At 41.3% G+C, this 21,110-nt stretch overlaps 1 protein-coding gene across 4 annotated transcripts in view; it reads right to left on the bottom strand.

The window, feature by feature from the left end:
• The window catches only part of ADAMTS20 (ADAM metallopeptidase with thrombospondin type 1 motif 20), a 181,865-nt gene that overhangs the window by 139,004 nt on the left and 21,751 nt on the right, over positions 1-21,110 (bottom strand). For all 4 annotated transcript variants that reach the window (XM_038379168.2, XM_038379153.2, XM_043494489.1 and 1 more), the window contains exon 3: positions 8,248-8,413. In XM_038379168.2, the coding sequence (XP_038235096.1) occupies positions 8,248-8,413 (166 nt within the window). The remainder of the gene's footprint in view (positions 1-8,247; positions 8,414-21,110) is intronic.

The following is a 21,110-nucleotide window of genomic DNA, read 5'->3' as shown; positions in this document are numbered from 1 at the left end:
CTCTGTAGCATGGGGCATGGGTCACTTGCTGGAGGATTCTCTGCTCCTTGAATTCTTTAAACTATGATTTGAGGACTTCAATAAGCTCAGACATAGTTGAGAGGTTTATTGCAGGAGTGGGTGGGTGAGCTTCTGTGGCCCTGCATTGTGCTGGAGGTCAGACTAGATGATCATAATGGTCCCTTCTGACCGTAATATCTATGCATTTATACACAGTGGAACAGTTCCAACAGAAGAGACAGGGAGCCCTGCTACAGAATATCCCCATAGCCTGGTAGTTAGGGTATTCTCCTGGGAAGTGGGAGACTTGCGTCAAATCCCATCTCACATTAGGCAGAGGCAGGAATTGAACTTGGTCTCCCACATCCTAGGTGAGTGCCCTAATTGCCGAGTCATAAGGGAGGAACTGCTGCTACTCTTCCTCCCTTCTGTCCTCCAGCTGTTTTGTGTTGGTTTAGACGTGCTTTGAGAACGTCTACCGGATCAGGCCCCAAATGCAATATAGGTGGAAAACGCCTATGTTTTGAATCCTACTCGGAATTATCAGTGAGTGAGGTGCTGAGCTGCTGTGTGCTGTCAGGACTGAGGCAACTTTGCGCATGCTCAGCAGCAGAACCTTAAGTACCTTGGGACTTCAGGCCCCTGCATAATTAGGAGGCCCCTGAACAGGGGTTTTGAAAATGCCAGTAGGGCCTAAGTGCTGGATTTAGGTGCTAAAGTAGCACCAAGACTCCTAGTTCCCCTTGTGACTCCCACTCTGGGTGTCTAAAGCAAACCAAACAAAATAAATAATCCAAAGTCTGATTTGCCTGTCAGAAGCTAACAGTGGATTAACTCTGTTGAAGTCAGTGGAGTTATTCTGATATAAAAATCAATGTAAATGAGGAGAGGCATCCAACAGCAATTTTCCGAAGGCATCTTCTACAGAATACAAAAGCTGTGAATCTACTTGTAAATGGCTATTAGCCAGGACAGGCAAGGAATGGTGTCCCTAGCCTCTATTTGTCAGAGGGTAGAGATGGATGGCAGGAAAGAGATCACTTGATCATTGCCTGTTAGGTTCACTCCCTCTGGGGCACCTGGCACTGGCCACTGTCGGCAGACAGGATACTGGGCTGGATGGATGTGGGCTATATGCCCACAGTTAAAAGAAAAATTACCATACCATTTCCCATGCACAGCCACATGGCTACATGTAAGGGGGCTTAACTGGGTTTTAGTATCATAATTCACTTGATTGTGATAACAAAGGTATCATTTTCGAGAGCATTACACTCCAGAGAAAACAAGCTGGTGAAATAGTATGTAATTGAATTGGTATACCAGTCACTGGACAATGTCCAGTAATGTGCCTTCAGGAGGTCACAGTATCTCCACTATGTGTTGCCATATGTTGTCCTGCCTTCAGAACCAGGAAGAGCTTACAAGAGGATGGGGATTGGGATACAATGAACAATATCAACAAAGAACTATTAAAATTAGAATCTGGCAGCTTTCAGAAAACTTACAATTATCAAGTTAAGCTGTCGATGGATCTGATCTGTGAAGGTATGTCTACATTACAAAAAGTAGTAGAGAGTCTCAGAGCCCGGGTCAAATGACAGGCTATAAATAGCAGCGTAGACGTTTCTGCTTGGGCTGAAGCCTGGGCTCTAAGACCCCCAGGTTTCAGAGCCTGGGCGCTAACCCAGCAGGAATGTCTACACTACTATTTTTAGACCTATAGAACAGGCCCCATGAGCCCCAGGCAGTTGACCTGGGCTCTGAGACTTATTGCCATGAGGGTTTTGTGGCAGTGTAGACATATCATGAGAGGCTTACCATGCCTAAGTGTTTAATCTTTGAAAATCTAGGGCAAATTTAAGTTTTGGAGTATGAATGCTTTGAAAAACTTTATTTTAAACTGGAGACACAGTTATGATGTGGGATACTTGTTCACAGCTGCACATATATAAATGTTCATGAAAAAATCAGATTTTGATCTCATTTATGCTCATGTTAATTCATATCCATTCACTAACAATATTGCTCTTTATGATTCAACGTTCTCTCTTTTTTTTTTTTTTTGGCATTTCAAGGAATTGTTCAATAGTGCTATGTCATACAATGCTACCGAATTACAATTCAAGAAAAATAATGAATATATTTGTAACAGATATGGCAGTTTCCTGCAATCTCTTTTGGAGATCTTACTATATTAAGTTTATGCATCATTGTGGGCCAGGAATTTTATGTAATTCCATGGGAGAAGGTAACTACAGTCCTCCAAGAACTAAGAACAGTGGGGGGTGATTAGGCAAATTCACTCAGATTTTAATATCTACAGAGCGGTACCACCTCCTGAGGAGGCTTGCCTGTACTAGTTCAGATTGGATTTTCAAGAGGTCAACAGACAAAGAAAGAACTTTTGGATAAATAACTTTAGTTTAAACTGACTCAGGGATTTTTTTCTAATCCAGCAAACAGAACCTTCTGTCCAATGGGAGAGCTCCAATCCTTAGATGAGGTTGGAAGGACAGACATCAACCAAAGCCTTTATGGAGACGGGGGAGCAAGTTTGTGTGCAGACAAGGCCCTGTAGAATCTCTGATTTAAGTGAAATAATTAATGTGACAGTGAACTAGTCTGCTCCTATATTCTGCTCTGTCTGTCTACACAGGGAGCTTCAGCCATTAAACACCCCACTTCAGTTTATTTACATTGGCTCTTTCCACCACCTTACTGATCCATACACCATAACTTATTAACAGTTTCACCGCTCTTCTCTGCTGAGAAGATGGAAGAGCTCGCAACCCAGAGAATGTTCCTGATTCTGACCCTGCTAGACTCCCTCTCTCTCCCCTGCACTTGCTTCCTCTGCCTTCTTATTCCTTCTGTGTTAATGGGCCAATTTGTTCGTTAATCCTCCCCCAGCCCATTCTAACCCACTAATTAGGCCTCCATCAGGTCCATCCTGGGGGGATTTAATTGGTGTTTAAGTGACTAGAGTGCTGGCTCAGCTGTTGATTCTCAGAGCACTCTCACAATTACTTTTACAAAGCTAGTTTCCCAGAATCGTTCATTTTGTGGATATGATGGAATGGGTAGAGAATGAAATGAGTTTTCTTTTGGATTTGATTAGAAAAACTGCAAAATCTGACAGACCAGTGAAATGGCAATGACCATGATTTGGATAAAGGTTAATGTGTAGTTTTTTTAAAAAGTGCAATTATTATTAATTTTGTTTATTACAGTAGCACCTAAAACTAACCAAGAATGGGGCCTTATACAAACCTAGTGCAAGAGCAGACATTGAACAGAAATATAAAAGACAATTTCAGATCAGAACTCAAAAATTATAACTGGCGATGTAATATTTACATGAATTTGACTGAAACTTTTTTTTTATACAAGGAATAATCTGAGGACTGATATTTCCGTGATTTTCAAATAAAGTACAAACTACCCGATAGACAATACCAATCAATGGATATCACCATAATTTTAAAGTAACCTTCAACAAAATACATATATAGAAATATAATTTCTATGGCATTTGTAATGCACGAGATTAGACTGTATGATCATAATGGTCCATTTGTGCCCTTAAAATCTATGAATACACAGAGTTTTTACCTTATGCTTACTGCTTCCAAGTTTAAAATCCACCTAACAAGATTCTAGGAATGTCACTGTGTCACTCTGAAGCCTAAAATGTCTTCTGAGTCAGTGTGAGGTGATGGAAGCAGCTACAAGCATGACTGAGAGTTCTTTTTGTTCAGAGTATAACCAACTTGAATCATTACTCAGTTTTGCAGTCTGTTACCATACAATTTTTACATTATGACTTTATGACTACAACATTTTGACTTTATGAATTATACTGGTGAGATGTACAGTTATAGTAAGGCATGTATCTATGCCATGCCAAGAGTCCTGGATCACTGTCAGATTAGAGGTAACTCAACTAATCACCACCCTTCCTCCACAGCTAATCTATTTACAATTTCATTGACTGTATGGGGGAAACTGCATAGATGGTAGATTACTTGGCTCAACTGCCACACCTATGCGCCCAACTGCCACCCACACATCCCTCCCAGCACAACACCCCTAGACTTAAATCAACACAATCACCCAACCACTATACACAATAACCCCAAACACACATAGCTCCTTACCGCAGCACACCGCCCTCATTTGCCACTCATATAAATCCACATAACTTTCCTAAAAAGAAAAGGAGTACTTATGGCACCTTAGAGACTAACAAATTTATTAGAGCATAAGCTTTCGTGAGCTACAGCTCACTTCATCGGATGCATTCGATGAAGTGAGCTGTAGCTCACAAAAGCTTATGCTCTAATAAATTTGTTAGTCTCTAAGGTGCCACAAGTACTCCTTTTCTTTTTGCGAATACAGACTAACACGGCTGCTACTCTGAAACATAACTTTCCTAGAACACTACAACCCACACACAACACAACCAGCACACAGAATAACCCCACACATAGCTCCTTACTGCAGCACACGTCCCATTCATCACCAGCACAAGTCTCCCAACACAACCTCAAACATAAATCAACACAACCACCCACACAACAGCAATATCTGTGGTCTGTTACCGTCCAATTTTTAAGTTCTGAGCCATTTTAGGATTGTTATATTTTTACAAACACCTGGTCTTACTAATTAAACCCATGTGAGAGGATGGGCTTTCAACTACTAGTATGTGATTAGCGTTTTCCAAGATTAAAATCACAAGCGCAAACTACTAAAACCACACCACTACATATTTTCAGGGAATTGATATTTTCAAATATTTAATCATATATTCCTTAAGAGGAAAGGGTACAGTCTGACTTTCTTTTGACCACTATCCTCCTGAGAAAAGATGGTAATTGTGAATTTTCAGTGTTGCATAAACATTCATGAAATGCATGTACATTCAGAATGAGCACACATTGTTTTTAATCTCAAAGCTAAAGAATACATTAAACAGGATGCTTCTCAATGCCAGGTCAAACCAAACATCATAAACTACTTTCTCCAGTTTTCTACTATGAAGCTGCACACATTTGTGTTTTCTTTGAAGTCATATAAACAAAGCCCTTATGCTCATATTAAAAGCACAAGAAAGGCATCTATTATGTTAATAGGTGTAAAACACTTAGACACAATGAGGAATTCTAAAATGGCACTCTTATAATAGTAAATTGATATCCTACTGTTTGGAACTAAAGTTGATGGACTCCTAGAATCTCAAATAAATTATTTCTAAACCCACTCCTTGGTCTAGATGTTGAACTTTGAGGGTAGCTGCAGATGTCTTTTTCCCCCTGTTACATCATGTTGCCGTCTTCAATAAACCATTAAGATGCATGCATGTCTACGCACACAACTGTTGAAAAATGTACAGTACACTACAAAAGCACAACTCAGAATTACAGACCAGTCAGCTTAACCTCAGTACCCAGAAAGATAATGGAGCAAATACTTAAGCAATCAATTTGCAGGCACCTAGAAGATGATAAGTAGGGCCCTGCTAAATTCACGGCCGTGAAAAATGCATCATGAACCATGAAATCTGGTCTTCCCTTGGTGAAATCTGGTCTTTTATGTGCTTTTATCCTATACTATACAGATTTCACAGGGGAGACCAGAATTTCTCAAACTGGGGGTCCTGACCCAAAAGGGAGTTGCATGGGGGTTGCAAGGTTATTTTAGGGTGGTTGCGGTACTGCCACCCTTACTTCTGCGCTGCCTTCAGAGGTGGGTGGCCAAAGAGTGGTGGCGGTTGGCCAGGCGCCCAGCTCTGAAGGCAGCACCCCACCAGCAGCAGCACAGAAGTAAGGGTGGCAATACCACACCATGCCACCCTTACTTCTGTGCTGTTGCTGGCGGTGGCTCTGCCTTCAGAACTGGGCTCCCAGCTAGCAGTCACTGCTCTCCAGCTGCCCAGATCTGAAGGCAGCACCGCTGGCAGCAGCAGTGCAGAAGTAAGGGTAGAAGTACCGCAACCCACCCTACAATAACTTTGCAACCCCCCCCCCCCGCCCACACACACACCTCCTTTTTGGGTCAGGATCCCTACAATTACAACACCATGAAATTTCAGATTTAAATAGTTGAAATCATGAAATTAACTATTTTTAAAATCCGATGACCATGAAACTGACCAAAATGGACCATGATTTTGGTAGGACCCTAGTGATAAGTAACAGTCAGCATGGATTTGTCAAGAACAAATAGTGTCAAACCAACCTGATAGCTTTCTTTGACAGGGTAGAGGGGAAGCAGTAGATGTGGTATATCTTGACTTTACTAAAAGTAAGGCTTTTGATACTGTTTCGCATGACCTTCTCATAAACAAACTAGGGAAATACAACCTAGGTGGGGCTACTATAAGGTGGGTGCATAACTGGTGGGAAAAGCATTCCTAGAGAGTAATTATCAGTGGTTCACCATCAAGCTGGAAGGGCATATCAAGTAGGGTCCTGCAGGGATCAGTTCTGGTCTGGTTCTGTTCAATATCTTCATCAATGATTTATATTATGGCATAGAGAGTACACTTATAATGTTTGTAGACGATACCAAGCTGGGAAGGGTTGCAAGTGCTTTGGAGGATAGGATTAAAAATCAAAATGATCTGGACAAACTGGAGAAATGGTCTGAAGGAAACAGGATGAAATTCAATAAAGACAAATGCAAAGTATTCTACTTAGGAAAGAACAATCAGTGCCATACATACAAAATGGAAAATGACTGCCTAGGAAGGCATACTGCAGAAAGGCAGGGGGTTCATAGTAGATCACAAGCTAAATATGAGTCAACAGTGTAACACTATTGCAAAAAAAATCAAATATTCTGGGATGTATTAGCAGGAATGTTGTAAGCAAGACACAAGTAGTAATTCCTCTGCTCTACTCCACGCTGATTAGGCCTCAACTGGAGTATTGTGTCCAGTTCTGGGCACCACATTTCAGGGAAGATGTGGGCAAACTGAAGCAAGTCCATAGAAAAGCAACAAAAATAATTAAAGGTCTAGAAAATATGATCTATGACAGAAGATTGAAAAAATGGGTTTGTTTAGTCTGGAGAAGAGAGGACTGCGGGGGACATGATAGCAGTTTTCAAGTACATAAAAGATTGTTGCAAGGAAGAGGGAAAGAAATTGTCTTTAATCTCTGAGGATAGGACAAGAAACAATGGGCTTAAATTGCATCAAGGGTGGTCTAGGTTGGACTTTATGAAAAACTTCCTAATTGTCAGGGTGGTTAAGCACTGGAATAAACTGCCTAGGGAGATTGTGGAATCTCGGTCATTGGAGATTTAAGAGCAGGTTAGACAAACACCTGTCAGGGATGGTCTAGATCAGTACTTCTCAAGCTGTGTGATGTGGGGGACCGGCAATTTTTTTCCCAATGTGCGCGCAGACCAACAGCCAATAGCTTGTGGACCGACACCAGTCCACGGACCACCACTTTGAGTAGCACTGGTCTAGATAATACTTAGTCCTGCCTTGAGTGCATGGGACTGGACTAGAAGACCTCTCGAGGTCCCTTCTAGTCTTACAATTTTATGAAAATATAACTGTTTTAAAGCACTGCGCTACATCCATTATTTGTCCTTATGCTATTAGTAGTGTTTTTTTTTCATATTCAAGTGAATCATCTCCTAAACTGTGAAGCTTTGAAAATTACTGCCAATGTGTTGTGACATATCCTAATTCTATGTTCCTCAAGTACCCCTTTTTCTGTTTCTCAATGTTACTGTATTAATATAATGTGAATATAATATTTTAAAAATGTATATCGTTAGAACAGTACCTACACTAATAGTAAATATTAGATAATACAGTATATTATAGGACAGGAAGATTTAATGTATTACTGTTTAGATTTATTTGCAATAAATTTCATTTATTTTGTGAATCTACACAAAAATTGAAAATATGTTCCTGATGCTGAAAAATTTAATCTATGGAACAATCATTGTGAAAAATAAAGCATGTATATAAGTGTTTGAAAGACTGATGCATATTTTTGCAAGCTAATTTATTCTTACATTTAAAGTGGGACATTTGTTTTTCACCAATGTTTATTAGGTCTATGTGAAACAAATAAATAAAATAAATTCTAAGGCCTCAATGACAGCGATAGTCATTAATACCACTATGGAAAAACATTTTTTAAACATACAATTTGTTAAAACACTAAAAACCATAATGAACAGACATAGACATCAGAATTTAAAGTATAACTATACCTGAAACTTCACAAGGTTTATGGGATTTCTGATAAATGTCATTTTTTAAATCTTCATGTCTGTATATAAGATGTGGTTTGTTATAATCATCTTCATGTTCATCTCCATCTGCCTTCATCAAAGGTTCTAAAAAATATTCACCATCATGTGCTTTAAAGGTGCCCATCTGAAAATAAGACAGAGGCAGTCAATGTATTTTCCTCTGAAAATTATATTTTACACCAGTGATTTTATATGTGCAGTAAAATTTGTATGAAGTACTCAAAATTAACTACAAATGAAAATGTACTATATGCTCTATTATGCTGTCATTGAAGTTTCTGGGCTTTTTTTGAATTGTGTATTATACACAAATCTATACCACCACCCTCCACCCTCAGTCTCTATGGCCCCAATCTTGCAAGTACTTCCACATATGCAGACCCTTGAGCCCACTCAGAGTCCCACTGACTTCCAGACTGGGGCTGAAGTTTGGAATATTCTGCTCCCAGGTCAGCTCAGATTTGGGGAGCAGGGCAATCTTAACTACAGGGTTTTATCAGCATGTCGCATTTCTGTATTGAGCTGTTGCCCATTGTTTTTTGCAGATATAACTATTTTCTCTTAAAATTTCAATTTTACGGTATAGTAAAGCGACACTTTTCTTGAAAACTAATCTACTTCAAAAATTTATTTAAAATAAGGTTTTAATACATTTTCTTATAATGGTTTTCTGTCCTTTTGCTGAATGGAAGAACCAAACAAACAACAGAGGAAAGTGACTGAGCATATAGGGGAATCAGAGACATGCACAAAAGTAAGCAAAAAAAAAAAAAAGTCCCCTGCCGACCCTTCAACTGAGACACCTTATACAGCATCTTTCCTCTTCTACCCTTCTTATAATTATAACTGTAACTTTTTGGTTATTTTATTTTATAAAAGTAAATGCACATAAGGAAGGTATACACCCGAAGGTAGAGCTTCTGGCAGTGGGGAAACACAATATTCTTATGCTTTTGGCTAAGGTTCATTTGGAATTCGGAAGTTTAGAGCATGACCTGAAAATGGGGGTACTACACAGTATACCCATGGAAATGCTGGTAGGCAATATTTTGCATATGACTAAGCCTGTTCATGTTGTAACCTGTAGTAAAAACAAACATTGTGCTGGGATCCCAATGAGAAATGATAAAGAGCCAGAAACTGCTAAGTGGGGAGGGGAAGGACCCTCCACCTCCACTGCAGCAGAAGAAATTAGTCTGTTTCCAGGTGTGGGAGGGGCTGAAGCCAACTCCTGTATGGCAGAGGGAAAGCATTAAATAAGGTAAAGTGCTCATCCTGCACACAAGATGTCCCACTGAAGGCAAATGAGGCATTGTGTAGCATCCAAGGACACAAACCTTGTTGATTGCATTCCTAACTCCCTCCAGGAAGGCGAGACCTATGCATGAACTCATCCCATCAACTTGGATTCTGAGTTGAAGGGGATAAAAATCACTGACAAGGAGAAACTCCATTTCTTTATGCTCTCTGGACTCTGAGGGGCAGAGATTCCTAAACAGAAGTAAGAGATCCCCATGTTGCTTGGCATGGGTCATCACAAAAGTGTTGCCTTCTTAAATCTGAGACTGTAACTCATGTGTGTAAGTTTTCTGCTTTAATCTAGTAAATAACTTATTTCTTTTCTTAGTTAATAAATCTCTAGTTAATTTATTACAGGATTGGCAACAGGAGTTGCTTTTGGTTTGAGATCTGAGTAGAAATGACTTGGGGTAAGTGACTGGTCCTTTGGGACAGAGAGCCCTGGAAAACCCCACAAGCAGTTGTTTGTTCCTGCCGAACATTGTGGGGAATCAATGTTGCTAGCATATGATTGTCCTTTTGCTAGTCACTTGTGGGCATAGAAAACCTATGAGGGATTAAAGAAAAATTTCTATTGGCCAGGGATATAGAATGATGTGAAAAATTATTGCAGGTCTTGTGCATTATGCCAAAAGGAAAAGACCTACAGGGTCTCAGAAAGTTCTCCTACATCCCTTGCCTGTGATACAACAGGCATTTTATAGGTTAACAGTGGACATTATGGGCCCTAAGCCATGTTCTACCGAAAGGGGGAAGAAATATATCCTGGTGATAGTGGATTTTGCCATTCAATATCCTGAAGCAGTTGCTCTAATAAACAGAGACTCATTCTGTGACAAAAGTCCTTTTCACTATTTTTAGCAGAGTGGGTTTCCCTAAAGAGATTTTGTCTTACATGAAGTCAAATTTCATGTCTCAGCTTTTCAGTGAGTTATGGAAGTTGTGTGGGTTGAAACAAATAAGAGCTGTCCCCTGTCACCCAGAGACAAATGGTCTGGTGGAGAGATTCAATGGACCCTCTAAAAATCTATGCTGGATTATGATCTATTAATCCAATTGATCTGTGGCATGTGAATCCTGCCAAGATTACACCAAATATCATGCTGTCTGAAGTGGCTCATGACCATGAGTGCCAACCTCAGGACAGACCATCAAAAAGCAGGGCAAAAACCTCAAACTAGTTGTATGTTCTTTAATGAGAATTCACCAATGCAGTAACAAGCATGAACCCCTAAAGCACTAAAACATTCTTACCATGGAGTCACAGGCCAGACTGGCTAGGTGTTGACAGAAGACAGGAACAAGGGATTGGCTGGCTGAGAGGGAAGACAGTTTCAAGAACAAGAAATGGAAGCACTAGGCAGCATGAAGCAGCAGCATTCAGGGACCCTCTGCATAATCCATAGGACAGGACAGAAAAAGCAGGCAGGAGAAGAACACCTCAGAGGAAACGCAAGAAAGGGCAGAACATAACAGCTAAGAGGTCCCAGTCAGCAACAGCCAGGAATGAGGCCCCAGAGAAAGCCCCTCTCAGAGAGAGCCTAGAATGGCCTGGAAAGGAGGTCCACAGGAAAGCTCCAATCAGAGCTTCACAAAGGCAGCTGAAAGGTGGGGAACATAGAAGAAAGCCCCTATATAGGAGCAGTATGAAGCAGTAGAAGAGGGGGGCCTGGGTAAACACCCTGTAGGTGGCAGCAGTGAAAATAACTGATAGTCAGGAAAACAAGGACACTGACTTCCCCCTCCAGATCTTACCACTACTGTTTCTGGTAGTGTACAGCAATTTTTCTCAAAATTTTCAGGTTGGAAACCCCTTTTTCACAGTCAAACATTTCCATGAACCTCCCCCCCCCTTACTTTTTTACTCTTCTGTAATACAGTAGAACCTCAGAGTTACTGATACCTTGGGTATGGAGTGTGTCCATAACAAGGGGTAGGTAACCTATTGCATGCGTGTCAAAGGTGGCACACAAGCTGATCTTCAGTGGCACTCACACTGCCCAGGTCCTAGCCACTGGTCCAGGGGCTCTGCATTTTAATTTAATATTAAATGAAGCTTCTTAAACATTATAAAAACCTTATTTACTTTACATACAACAATAGTTTAGTTATATATTATAGACTTATAGAAAGAGACCTTCTAAAAACATTAAAATGGTCTACTGGGATGCAAAACCTTAAATTAGAGTGAATAAATGAAGACTCGGCACACCACTTCTGAAAGGTTGCCAACCCCTGCTCTGAACAAAACACAGTTCAGGCTCCAGATCCATCAGCTGACACTCCAGGCCAGGCTTCAGTAGCAGCTAAGCTCCCTCAACACAGGCAGCTTCCTTCCCTGGATCGCACTGAGTTTGCAAGCTTGTCCCTCTCCCATCTGTGTAAACAGCGCATCCCCCTCCCAGCAGGAGGAAGGGCAGGTAAAAACAATCCCCCTCCCCGCAGGGTGAAAGCAGTGCAGACCCTGGTGCTGCTCCTGCTCTGCTGGCTCCAGCTGCCTTGGGCTAGCAGCCCCAGTATCTTCATCTCCAAGCTGTAAGTGGCTGCCCCCATGTGGGGTGGGGGTGGGAATGGAAACAGGCAGCCCAGATGTGCCTACTTTTAGATGCAATACAGTTACAGTACAGTATTTGCTTTTTCTTTTTTTATTGGTCTCTGCTGCTGCACGATTGGTTACTTCCAGTTTCACATGGTGTCCGGTTGACCAGTCAGTCCGTAACTCTGATGTTCATATCTCTGAGGTTCTACAGAATATGTAACAGTGATAATAATGATAAGCCAATATGAGTTATTTTTGTGTATGTTTAGAGAGGTTGACAGAGAATACTTGGCCTTGAAGGGTAACGATATGCAAGGAGTAAGATTTTCTTTGCTTTATATTATAATAAAATTTTCAACACGTTACAATTCCCCTGATTGCCTTTTGTGACCCTCCTGAAAGTTACACCTATTCGTTGGGAAGATCAGGTGAACAGGAATTGGGTAGTATCCTTTCGAATATTAGGTGAGCCCTCTAGTGGTGATCAACATACTATGTCTAGTAATCTGTTAGAGTAGCCGCATATTTTATGGTTATGTCTACACTGCTGTTAAACACCCAGGCTGGCTCATGCCAGCTGACTCAGGGTCGCAGGACTCAGGCTGCGGGGCTGTTTAATTGCGGTGTAGATGTTCAGGCTCTGGCTGAAGCCTGAGCTCTGGGGCTTTTCTAACTCACAGGACCCTTGAGCATGGGCTCCAGTGCAAGCCCAAATGTCTGTTGTGACCCACTGATGTAGAATGACAACTGAGAATACCAAATTCAGGACAAAAGTAAACTTGTTAGCCAGTGTGGTGAAACAGAACAAATCAGAAATGCAGCCTCCTTAGGTATTCCAGTCCTCAATTCAACACCCAGACACCAGATTTAATGATCAGTGGTTATTTAAAACCAATTTCATCAACCAAAAGGTTCTCCAGATCCCAAAGCACCAGCCACATACCCACGTCAATATATAACTCAGATCTTACCCAATAATCACACTATTGCCAATCCTTTAATATATAAAGGTTTATTTATAAAAAGAAAGATGAGAGTTAGAATTGGTTAAAGGAATCAAACACATACAATTGCAAAATTCTCGGATCAGACAAAGTAGTGATGGCATAAACTGCTAACTGGTTACGTCTCTGATTGCTCCCAAATAATTGGAAAGTCCTCAGTCCCTTGGCTAGAATGCTCTCTTTAGTATAAGTCCATAGTCCAGAGATCAGAGCAGGAAAGAGGGAAAATGGAGATGTTTACAGGGCCTTTTATAGCTTCTGCCAATGTGGAGGGAAACCCATTGTTCCAAACAAAGCCCTCAGCACAGCTTGTAGAAAAATACAGGTAACAACATGGAGTTTAGAACCACATGGTCTCATCACATGCCCTTGCATGCTTTGAAAAAAAGTCATAGCAGAGGCCATTGCCCATATTCTAGTTACAGCATTCACAGGAAGGTTTATCAGGTAGGTATATACCTCTTCTTTATGTAAGGGGACTGTTGCCTCCTTACTAACATTCAGTGGGGGTGTTTTACTTGCTAGCTCCCAGTACTAAAAAGGGGGAAGGGTTGATGGGGAATCAGGACCCTGAGCCCGACAGTCCCCAGGAACAATGGGGAGAGGCCAAGCTCCAGGTCAGCCTGAATGACAGGGTGGGCAGGCTAATCAGAGAGTCAGGAGGCCAGGGAGGTCCCATCCTCTGTGTGAGCTGGATTTGCCTGGGTCAGACAGAGTGGGGCTGAGCTAAGGAGAAAGCAAGGGCCCAAACTAAGCTGGGGAGCAGAGCTTTGTCAGATCCAGAGGGACCAGAAAAACAGCCCAGAGAGAGCAGACCCTGTCCTGGGAGCAGAGCTGCAACCCCAAAGCCAGAGGCACAGCCCAGAGAGAGCAGACTTGACCTGGGAGCAGAGCTGCAGCAACCAGAGCCAGAAGGGCCAGAAAAGCAGCCTAGGAAGCAGGTCAGTGCTGGAAGCAGAGTCACAGAAGCAGCCTGCAGAGCAGACCTTTCCTGGGAGCAGAGCTGCAGCAACCAGAGGCAGAGGGGCTAAAGAAGCGCCCAGGGAGCTGGAGGCAGAGCAGCCTCAGCAGCAGTGCAGAGACAGATTTGTGGAGCTGGGACTGGAGCAGTCTGGAGCTGGGTGAGGTGAGCAGCTGGGGAGAGCGACGGGGACCCTCGGCAGCAGGCCCAGCACAGGGAGACGCCTCTGCCAGGAGCCTCTGCAGGCCAGGCTTGGATCGTAACCCCAACAGGTCGGGGGCGAAGGGTCCTACCACTTAGACCCTGAGTGTGTGTGGCCAACACGTTCAACCCACAGCATCCCTACAGCACAGCCAGGGCCTGAAAAGAAGGCCTGAGACTTACAAGGAACGGACTGAACTGCCCTGACATTGAAGAGACACTGTTTGTGATGTTCCCTGCCACCAAGTGGGCTGATGTGTTTCCTTTAACCATTCCCATTTTTCCTTATTCTTTTTAAAATTAATTGTTGATTAAATAACTTGCATTTGCTTTAACTTGTATGTAATGGTCAGAGAGGTGCTTAGCGCAGAGAGAGTACCCCAGAGTGGGGACACCCTAGCTCCTGTCCTAGGTGACCACAGCAGGGTTGGGGGTCGAGCCCCCCAGGAATCCTGGGCCCAGCCTTGTTGCGGTTATGAGGACTCTGCCAGACAGGAGAGTGGAAGGGGAGTCCTCAAGGGCAGGGAGGCCACTGGGTAAAGGAAGTGGGAGCGAGGACTCAGATCCTTTCACTAGCCCACTTCACCGGGGTAGTACAGAAGCCAGGAAAGTTCCCCACAATAGTGGGACTATTCCCCCGATTACATATAGTCCATTGTGAGTTAAGTGTTCTTTGATGGGCAATTCAACTTGAATAGTCCCTTCACAATGTGCTGGCTAGACTACAAGTCTGCCTTGTGAGTGTGACCACAGGAGCGAACACATTTGAAATACAGGTATATAGTCAATATTCATAACTTAAGATACAAAAATGATACTTGCATACAAATAGGATAATCATTCAGCAAATCATAACTTTTCCTTTGACACCTTACATGACATACTTTGTACAAGATTTGTTGCAATTCTGTAACGGTGGTAGCAACAATGATCTACGCATGGTCATATTTTTTAATCATATGAAGTGACATCTATACTGCCCCTTAGCCCGATCCCTGCGAGCCCAAGTCAGCCAGCACAGGCCAGCTGCAGGTTTTTAATTGCAGTATAGACCTACCCTATGTCACCACATGTAACTAAGCCTTGAATGTGATGTAAGTAAACACAGTTACCTGAGTCCACTGTGCCTGTTTGATGCTTTCATATTATGTATGTTGTGTAAAGAGCAAAAGACAAAACACCCCCCATAATTGATACATCCATTTCCCCACCACTGCTTCCTCTTATGCCTCACTCTGCAGAGGTAGGATTTTCTTGGTGTCAGGTAGATCTAAATTCTTGGCAAGGCCTGGGCACACAAGCAGCCTTCAGGTCTATGTGGCACAGCATACGCTCAGCTCAACTTTCATTACTTTTGTGCTGTGTGGTTTTTGAGGGAACAGTGAAAACTCTATCTGCGTCCCTGGGGGAGTGGGGAAGGGGCCGGGAAGAGCAGCTCAGAAGCTGGGATTCCCGGCAACCAGAAGTTCTACAGCCTGTCAGAGACAGCCTGGAGTGGGCATGACCTTCTGGTCCAAAAGTCCTAGGGGCAGAGAGAGGGAGGTCCTGTCACTCAGACTTAAGGAAGAAAGCTTTTGTTAAGATTTATATTATTTCATTATTTGAATTACCAATACAGTCAACCCTAAGAAAGGGGTAAGATTGACTTTATGCAGTGTGTACAGTCTTTATTTATTCATTAATTCATTCTGTGGCCCCTTCTCTTTACACTCTACACCTTACCTCTGGGCAGGAAAGACAAAAATTATAAAAATCAACATTTTAAATGTAAACCAGATTTTTTATTTACATGTTGCTACTATTTTTCTTTCTTCCCATTTTATAGTTTCAAATTACCTGAGTGGATAATTTGTAATTGTTTCTTTAATTAGTTTTCCAGTTGACAACAGAATTTAAGATTTTACATAGAAATGTTTTCTACTAAGAAGTTTCACACTTAAAATGCTTGTCTATGCCAAAAAGATAAGCCCAGTCATGTGTCTCCTTAATATCTTACAGTAAGAACACAAACTCAAACACAGAATTCAGTTGATAAGCAAACAGCTTGTGATATATTTGTAACCAACATCTTGCAATATATTGAACTTTCAAAAGTCGAGAAAACTGAAAGGCCTGGACCAGGCTATATTCCTCCATCAGAGTTTGCTTTTTGAAACCAATAGGAGGTGTGTTCTTAAGTCACTTAAACAATTTTGAAAATTCCATTCTTAGGTGCATATTCTATATATGCAAAAAGAAAAGGAGTACTTGTGGCACCTTAGAGACTGTAGCTCACAAAAGCTTATGTTCAAATAAATTTGTTAGTCTCGAAGGTGCCACAAGTACTCCTTTTCTTTTTGAGATTACAAAACACGGCTGCTACTCTGAAACCTGTTATATATATGGGTTCCCCTGAAGAGCCTAATATTAGGCTTATATTTTTAAAAATTTTGGCTTGTGTATAGCAAAGTTCACAGTAACTTTATTAATGTATTCAAAATCAAAATAGCATTCCATTGTTAACATTGAAGCTATTTTCTTTTGAATTAGCAGATTTTATTAATAAAAAAATAGAGAGTTTAAGCTCCTGATGCTGCAAGCACTTATGTACATGCTTAACTTTTGGTTTAAGTAGTTCTACTGAAGTCAATGAGACAAGTGGTGTGGGAAACGTTATACAGCTAACGTAAAATTTTTGTATCATCAGAGCCTTCATTTTTAATATTAAGGATTTTGTCTGCCAGTTTTGTAAATTTCAAATAAGATACCTTGCCTCTAGTGGAGTTTAAAAACCAAACAACAAACAGCAACATTTACAATTTAGGTAATTATATATTTCAATTTATAATTACAATAGCACATGTTTTCAAATCAGTTTTACAAATCCTCAATCTAATTTAAATCAATTATTTTGTTTAAAAAAAATCAAGTGATTTAAATAAATAATTTAACTTGCCTAGATTTAAAACATTCCATCCTGTCTCTGAGTGATCTTCTCTGTAAATGTTACTTTAGCTATCAGCTTTATGCTGTAGACTCACAAACCTTCCTCTCTGCTCCAGATCTGTCTTCCTCTATTCATAAGAAAAACTCAGCTTGTCTTCCTGACATTTCAACATGATGACCAGCTCTCAACTAAAATTTAACATGGGCAAAACTGAGCTCCTGATCTCTCCACCAAAGCCCTCACTTCTACTATCTCTATTATCAAAGTGGACAACACCACAATCCTCCATGTTGCTCAGACCCATAATCTCATTTCATCTTCATGTTTGATTTGGCCTTCTCTTTTGACCCACACATCCAGACAACAACTAAATCTTGCTGCTTCTTGCCACACAATATATTCAAGATCGACCTTGATGCCCACTACCTTGACTACCTGAATTCCATTCTTCTTGTCTGCTTTTTTCCCCATAAACACTTTCATGCTTTCTCCAATACAACATATCTAATATATGGGAAAAACTCTCAAACAAAATCCATAAAGCCACCATTTTATCCTTCTTTCAATCTCACCTTAAAACTCTACTCTGCTGTCACACACACAGAAAACTACCAACTGGTAAAGGATAGAAAGGAGACAAGTAGTGACTACTACCACTGGTAGCTAAGAATTGTATCTACAGTTAATCTATGATGAAATATCCAATTATTTGAGTTACCTACCCCATCTTCAATCCCCTCTCCACTGCCTATATGTTTGTCTAATTCACATGTTATGTCTTTTCTTTTAGACTGCAACATCTTTGGGACAGGGACTGTCATTTACTATATGTTTATATAGTGCTTATTACAAAGGGACCTGGACGTGGCTGAGGCCTATAAGATCTACTATAACATAAATATTAAATAATAATATTTGGAACAAAATTGGAGTGGTCCCTGCTCAGTGAGCTTTTTAAAATACAATATCTCACAAACCATCAAGGCCAGAATACTTGCAATTATACCATTGGAAAGTTAGAAATTTCTGCTTTGTATATTTGCTCTGAATATCAGACCGTTTCATCACATTGTTCCTATTACCAAATTGCCTCTATTCCCCGTTTAATTTCTAACCAAATTTAATCACTGTTGTCTTGAAAACAGCTAGTACAAATGATGTACACCACTTGAAAAGGTTAGAATCTGAATTCTTAACTGCAGGGGAATATGGAACTATGGACTATTACAATTATGCCATAATTGAAGTGTGGAGAGGAAGCACACCAGGAATCAGAATAATCAATATTTTTATTACCAAATGTGAATTATGTAAATTATAAAGTTCTCTAGTTAAACAAAACAAAGTTTATATTTGAGTGGCCAATGTGGTTACATCTCTGATACATTTGAGTTTGATTTCATAAAATAGTTCCTTTTTCTACATTCAAAAGATGTTTCAATGACCCAAATAAGTTAAAAGGAAAGAATGTTGGATGTTATCTGCTATTTTTCCCTTTGACAGATATTTTCTCCATTTAATAGGACTCTTATATTTCCCATTGAATCTGGAAAATAAACTGTCTGTGATATAAGCAACAGCATGGATTGAAATTATCTCTAACCTTTGCTGGGAAAGTAATCTGCAGTATAAAAGTTCTTGTGAAATAATTAAAGTTAACAGTCAACAACATAGCAAACATACTGAAAAATGTATTTTAGTAAAGCTTGTGACAATCATGAGTTAAGACCCAGTATTTTGTAACGTGCCAGAGCTTGTGGTCTGAGGAGAAAGGAAGACAAGGCTTTAAGAAAGAGAGAAGTATGTTAGTTGTAGGAATTTGGAAAAGACAGTAATTGTGACCCCCATTACATATGAAGAAGCAAACACTACTACCTGTCTAGATGTCATGCCAAAAGGATTACTCAAGAAAAAAAAAAAAAAAAGAGGGATATGAGCCGAAGATTACCTCTATGAGCCCAAGAGGAGTCCCAAAGTGAAAATTTCACCAATAAGGTAATTCACATAATAGATCCTCTCCAGAGTCCAGGTTAAATAAAACCTCAATATCATGCATGAGAATCACAAAAGAGAACGGGCAAGAATAAAAACACTCTTCTAGTTTAACAGAAAGAACCTGCATTTGTCATTTAATGCCCACGCAGACCCCAGAATATCCAAATGGCAATGAAAGAAATTCATAAGTGTGCTGTTAAAGTAAAAATCCCAGCTTTAGGGGACAGAAAAGCAGATGGTGTGCAGAGTGTCAAGTTAATGGGTAGGAAATTAATCTCTCAAACACAGGTCTTAGACTACATCTACGCTACATGGTAGGAGTTTGATTTCAAGCTCATATACACGTAGCCCTCACCAAGCTAGTGTGAGTAAGGCAAATATAAATTTTAGTGTAGCTATGTTGCATGGGCAGCAGCAGCAGAGCTTAGCCAAGAAGAGTACAAACCCACCTGAACCCTGTAGGTATGTACTTGGCACAGCTAAGCTGTGCTTCTACTGCTGCAGCCAATGGTACCATAGCCACACTATTTATATTTGTGCTAGCTCTCACCAAACTAGCACCAGTATGTATATGCAAGCGGGAATCACACCCCTAGCTCATAGTGGAGACGTAACCCAAGAAAGCTTGACCAGAGTTATTGGAGTGGAAAAAAGTCTCGGATTTGAAGCCACCAGTACAGTTCAAATCCCTAACAAAGACTGAAGTCTGGGTTTCATTAGTTGCAAGTGGTGACATCATTTAGACCAGCAGTTCTCAAACAGGGGTCCGAGGCCCACTGGGGGGCTGTGAGCAGGTTTCAGGGGGTCCTCCAAGCAGGGCTTGCATTATACTCATTGAGGCCCAGGGCAGAATGCCAAAGCCACGCTGCCCTGTGCCCCACCAACCAGGGCTAAAGCTGAAGCCTGAGCAACTTAGCTTCACATGGCCCCCTGTGCGTGGGGTCCCATGCAGTTGCCCTCCTTGCTACCCCCTAATGTAGGCCCTGGCAGTTGCTGTGGCACAGCTGGGCTGTGGAGTTTTTATAGCATGTGGCGGGGGGGTCTCAGAACGAAAAAGGTTGAGAACCCCTGATTTAGACTGTTAGGTTCTTATACTTGTCAGTCCATCTAAAGAGAATTTGATCATAGGTTTTAATACTGTAGCCAGTCTTGCAATCCTTTATTCATGGAAGTAATCCTTACTCTGTATGTAGCCCATTAATTCCAGTGGAACTACTCATATGAGTAAGGATTATTCACATAAAGCAAAAGAGCTGCAAGCTCCAGCCCTTATCAAATGGGATAACCAATCAATAGTACAGTGTCACCAATATGAAATGAGGTAGCACCACAACATGAAGCGTATAGCATGCTGTAATGCGGGGTGGAAAAGGAGGTTCTTGTAAACACCCCCTGCACTTTTTCAATACATTAAAATATGGAATGAAAAAGAAACATTTACAGTTAAGCAATTCAAATAAGTATCCTAAAATTAACTAGCACAGCAGTTCTCAAACTGTGGGCCAGGACCCCACAGTGAGTTGCGACCCCATTTTAATGGGGTCACCCAGACTGGTGTTAGACTTGCTGAGGCCGAGGGCCGAAGCCCAAGCCCCACCACCTGGGGCCAAAGCTGAAGCCTGAGAGCTTCAACCCTGGGCACCAGGGATTAGGTTACAGCCCCCTGCCTGGTGCTGCAATCCTTGGGCTTTGCACGCACACACACACACACACCCCCTCCCACCCACCCACCCCACTGGAGGCTGCAGGGCTCAGGCTTCGGTCACCCCTCCTGGGGTCATGAAGTAATTTTTGTTCTCAGAAGGGGGCCCTGGTGCAATGAAGTCTGAAAACCGCTGAACTAGAATGTAAGCATTAAAACAATGTACCATATTTACATATGAAAGTATATCAAAT

Source organism: Dermochelys coriacea, chromosome 1 (assembly GCF_009764565.3).
Source record: "Dermochelys coriacea isolate rDerCor1 chromosome 1, rDerCor1.pri.v4, whole genome shotgun sequence".
In the NCBI taxonomy this organism is placed as follows: domain Eukaryota; kingdom Metazoa; phylum Chordata; order Testudines; family Dermochelyidae; genus Dermochelys; species Dermochelys coriacea.
This window is presented reverse-complemented; position numbering and strand designations above follow the sequence as displayed.